This window comes from Lolium rigidum, chromosome 3, assembly GCF_022539505.1.
Source record: "Lolium rigidum isolate FL_2022 chromosome 3, APGP_CSIRO_Lrig_0.1, whole genome shotgun sequence".
NCBI lineage: Eukaryota > Viridiplantae > Streptophyta > Magnoliopsida > Poales > Poaceae > Lolium > Lolium rigidum.
The window spans coordinates 53,373,008-53,377,503 of NC_061510.1; the positions used below are offsets into that span (position 1 = coordinate 53,373,008).

General features: G+C 49.4%; 1 protein-coding gene across 1 annotated transcript; it reads left to right on the plus strand.

Annotated features, from left to right (window-relative positions):
• Positions 1–258: 258 nt before the first annotated feature.
• On the plus strand, positions 259–1,685 carry LOC124701612 (strigolactone esterase D14). Its single transcript, XM_047233705.1, has 2 exons — positions 259–1,032; positions 1,110–1,685. Exons 1-2 carry the CDS (start codon positions 563–565, stop codon positions 1,540–1,542), a joined length of 903 nt encoding a protein of 300 aa, XP_047089661.1. The 5' UTR covers positions 259–562; the 3' UTR covers positions 1,543–1,685.
• The last annotated feature ends 2,811 nt before the right edge of the window (positions 1,686–4,496 follow it).

Sequence of the window (4,496 nt, forward strand, 5' to 3'; positions counted from 1 at the left end):
ACTTATTTTATAACTAAGTTAGTACCAAAAATCACAGTGTTATGTGCATACAACTGTAGTCTTGCTCTTATATACGGGCAATAAAGAAGACAGCGATGTTAAGCACCGCAGGTAGTCAATGTAATTTTCCACAGTGACACATACTGTCACCTCTGGCGCTATGCTACTGGTTTGTCACGCACGCAAGAAACGAAATGAATAAAAAACAAAACCTAGCACCTAAAATTATAGGTGCCACTTGTTTCTTTTTATCCGGTGTGGGTTGGATAATTGGGCACATCATCACACCTCGAGGAGCAGAACGGAAACAAAACAGAACTCAAACCAAACCAAAGAAATCAGAGGGAAGCAGAGTGAGAGGGAGAGAGGGGAATAAAGCAGAGGAGGGAGATAGATAGAGATCCCAAATCAAATCAGCGAGAGAAGCAGGGAGAGAGATAGAGGGAGAGCTCGAGGCAAGACCACCACCACCATGGTCTGCCCTTGTGCCAGTATATAAAGAGCGGCACGCCCCTGTGCTGTGCAAAGCCAAGGAACCCGGCATCCCTCGCTAGTCTGTCTCATGCTCCGGTCGACGAACACGCTCAGCCCCAGCAGCAGCAGCTCGCCCCCTGCGTCCGGCTCCGGCGAGAAGAAGAAGATGGTTGGCGGTGGCGCGCCCACCGGCGCGAAGCTGCTGCAGATCCTGAACGTGCGAGTGGTGGGCAGCGGCGAGCGCGTGGTGGTGCTGTCCCACGGGTTCGGCACGGACCAGTCGGCGTGGAGCCGCGTCCTGCCGTACCTGACCCGCGACCACCGCGTGGTGCTCTACGACCTGGTGTGCGCCGGCAGCGTGAACCCGGACCACTTCGACTTCCGGCGCTACAACGGGCTGGACGCGTACGTGGACGACCTGCTGGCCATCCTGGACGCGCTCCGCATCCCGCGCTGCGCCCTCGTCGGCCACTCCGTCTCCGCCATGATCGGCATCCTCGCCGCCATCCGCCGCCCCGACCTCTTCGCCAAGCTCGTCCTCATCGGCTGCTCGCCAAGGTTGGTTTGGCGCCGTAGTAGCAGTAGTTCTTTCTTTCACACCACCGGACGATCCAAATTAAACGGAGGTGCTGCAGGTTCCTGAACGACAGCGACTACCACGGCGGTTTCGAGCTGGAGGAGATCCAGCAGGTGTTCGACGCGATGTCGGCCAACTACGCGGCGTGGGCGACCGGGTACGCGCCGCTGGCGGTGGGCGCGGACGTGCCGGCGGCGGTGCAGGAGTTCAGCCGCACGCTGTTCAACATGCGGCCCGACATCTCGCTGCACGTGTGCCAGAGCGTCTTCAAGACGGACCTCCGCGGCGTGCTGGGCATGGTGCAGGCGCCCTGCGTGGTGGTGCAGACCACCCGCGACGTCTCCGTGCCGGCGTCGGTGGCGGCCTACCTCAAGGCCCACCTGGGCGGGCGCACCACCATCGAGCCGCTGGCCACGGAGGGCCACCTGCCCCACCTCAGCGCCCCCAGCCTCCTCGCCCAGGTGCTCCGCCGCGCGCTCGCGCGATTCTAGCGGCTGCCGGAGTACGGTAGTAGGTAGAGGGAGAAGAAGAAGGAAACGGAGGGAGTAGCTCTGCTCACGTACGTACGACACGTACGCATGCTCCGTGTTTTATTTTTCTTGTCTGTATTTTTACCGCGTCGATTTTACTCCAAGAATGGCGCCGGCCTGTGTGCCGTGTGCGGCGACTGCCGAGAGCGTAGTGCTGTACTCTAGCATGTACCAGTACTCGATTTTTCTTCTCAACTCACCTCTACCAGTACTTTTTTTACATGACTAGAAGTTACCTTGAGGGTGAAAAAGTTGTCATTTTCACTGCGATGCACGCTTGCAATCGTAACGGATCACGGTGGATTCATGGACGTGCGGGCCTATCTGGTGCCACGTGGCGGGAACAGGGGTGCCGCACCGAGAATTCGCGACTGTGCTTCCAGTTTGTCTCCTTCCTCTTCTTGTCTTGCACTCCTGTCCCGTCCGTAACATCATCAGGCCCGCAGCGGTAATCTTTTTTGTTTACGGAATGGCAAGGTAATTTTTGTTTCTACTGCGACTACACTGTTCTCTCTGCCTCTTCTGGTACCTGGCCCCTGGCCCTGGGCTATCTTAACGTAATCTAATTGTTGTTTGGATAAGTACTTCTGCACTTGGAGACTGAAAAGTGGTAGACTCCTATGGCTGAGTATAATCCATGGCAGTTGGTTGTCCACGTCGTGCATGGCCCATCTTATCGTCATGTACCCAGGGGCAGATAAACGAAGCTGACTTTTCCATGTACTCAGCTAAACCTAGAGCTAAAAGATGTCCACACGTACGTACGCGTTCCTACATGATCATCTTGTCATTATGTACTGTGACAAGATAGTCACAGGCGTGTTGCGCTGCGCTACTGCATCTAATTTATTGAGTGTGTCCATCTAGAAAGAAGTTGATGATCGTACTACTACCTCCGTCCCGATTTATAGAACTCGCACGTATTTTTAGATCGCTAATTTAACCAACGTATTATAAGATATATATTATAAAATATATATCATTAGAAAGTTCAGATGGTGTACTTTTAATGTTATAATTTTTATAGTGTAAAACTTATATTATGTTAGTGTAATACTCCCTTCGTCCACTTAAATATTGTTGCATGGTATTATCTAGATTTTTTTTCGTGTGTAGATACTTTTGTATCAAGAAAAATAGTGAATTTCACATTTTACCCTATAGTTACGTATTTGTGATACATATTACCTCATTTAGTGTCACTTTTACCCTTCTAGGAGTCTTTAAACATGGTTTTACCACAATTTAGTATTTCATTTGTTTTTATTACCTAGAACCGACGTTTTTCGCTGATGTAGTGCGACAAAATGTGTAAATATCGCAGGCACTCATCTACGATTATGTTCAGACTTCTCTTATCCAATTGTTGCATTCTTCGTACCAGTAGTGATATTTTTGAAAGTAGGTAATCACCTCATAGCTTGCCCAATGAATACGCACCAGAAAGAGGGTTCAAATATTCTAAAATGCATAATCTATATGATTTGTTATTCTACGTTGCAATTAGTGTCACAACTGCAGAGCTATAAGGTAAAAAGTGGAATTCACTTGATGAAAAATTGAGTAACTTAGAGGAGCAGTATTTATGTTTCGAGATTTGCTTTGGTATCCTCCCCACTTTTCTCTCAACCACTAAAATTGAAAGGATAAATTAGCCTACGGAAAATAGCGGAGGATCCTAAACATCTAAATGGAGCCAAAGTTTGAAGAGGAGGGGACACCAAAAGTCTTATCTTTGATCAAACTGTGTGCCTGTTCACTTAAGGTAACCTCCTTCTTATTCATATGTTTTGTTATCTGGGATGCTTAGCTTAGCTATGGGTTTATCTGGCCGTGAGAGTGGGTGTGTGAGGGACTGAGGGGTCCATTGGCATTGGTGATCAGCGTGATGCTTAGCTTTACGTATGGTAGGTGCGCTGTTGCTAGCTAATTAAGCCCAACCACAGCCACAAGCCAATCAGCGATAAATATCTCTCTTTGCTTCCATTGGCTTGGCTGGGTGGGCATCAGCCGAACGTTCATTACTTAACAATAACAATTCATCCTCGTCGATCCGTCGCCCGGCTTTCGGCATTGGGTATTGCCGCTTTGCATAAGTATTCTGAATTATTTTATCGTCTTACTAATCAAAGCAATCTTGGCAACCTGCGCAGCCTTCCTGCTTACGCAAGAGCATAGCCACTGTCCAAACGCCGGTTTCAGCTAAGAGCCAAAGCCTAAATCGTGTAGCGATCCCGAATCGACGGCGGCATGAGGCTCGTTTATTCTTTCTTCTCAGCTGGACGTCGGGGAAAATCAAACGAGAAAGGGACGAGAGGATTCCGTGGAGCGGAGGTGGAGAGGACAGAGGAGATGGCAAAATTACAAAACTAGCCTCTACTCTATGCCTAACTAATTCACAAAATGAACTCGCGGAAAACTACTACAGCCCCTTTTAGGTAGCGCCGATGTCAAAGATGCTATGCTAGGCTATGAGGCGCCATTTTGATAGGCGCTACACTCTCTGACGAGGTGTGAGGCTAGCCCGGGCCTCACACATGGTCAAGTAGCGTCGCTCGCATAGTTGCTATACAATGGGGTGTACCTCCGCTCCCATCGACGGTACACTCATGTTACATGTAGGCCACGCGAGCCCGACCTTGCTTGACCAAGGTTAGAACTGGTAGCGCGTTACCCTTCCTCTACCCCAATCCGATGGCTCCTTTCTCTTCCCAAATTCAAATCCATATCAAAATCGCCTAGATTTGTCAGTGGATTCCGTACCAACATCTCCCTCAAGATAATCTCCTCCGATCCCCTCCTTTTCATCTAAAAAATCCTATTTGTGTAAGATTAGGTGAAACCCTAGTTTTTGATAGACTCAGTTTTTTTCATGGAAGATTGAAATCATGTGGGGTGATTAATATGGGTACATG

Coding starts and splice junctions, on each gene's coding strand:
- LOC124701612 (XM_047233705.1), top strand. CDS start 563: ATGCTCCGGTCGACGAACACGCTCAGCCCCAGCAGCAGCAGCTCGCCC. Junction 1,033..1,109: donor CTCATCGGCTGCTCGCCAAG/GTTGGTTTGGCG, acceptor GAGGTGCTGCAG/GTTCCTGAACGACAGCGACT.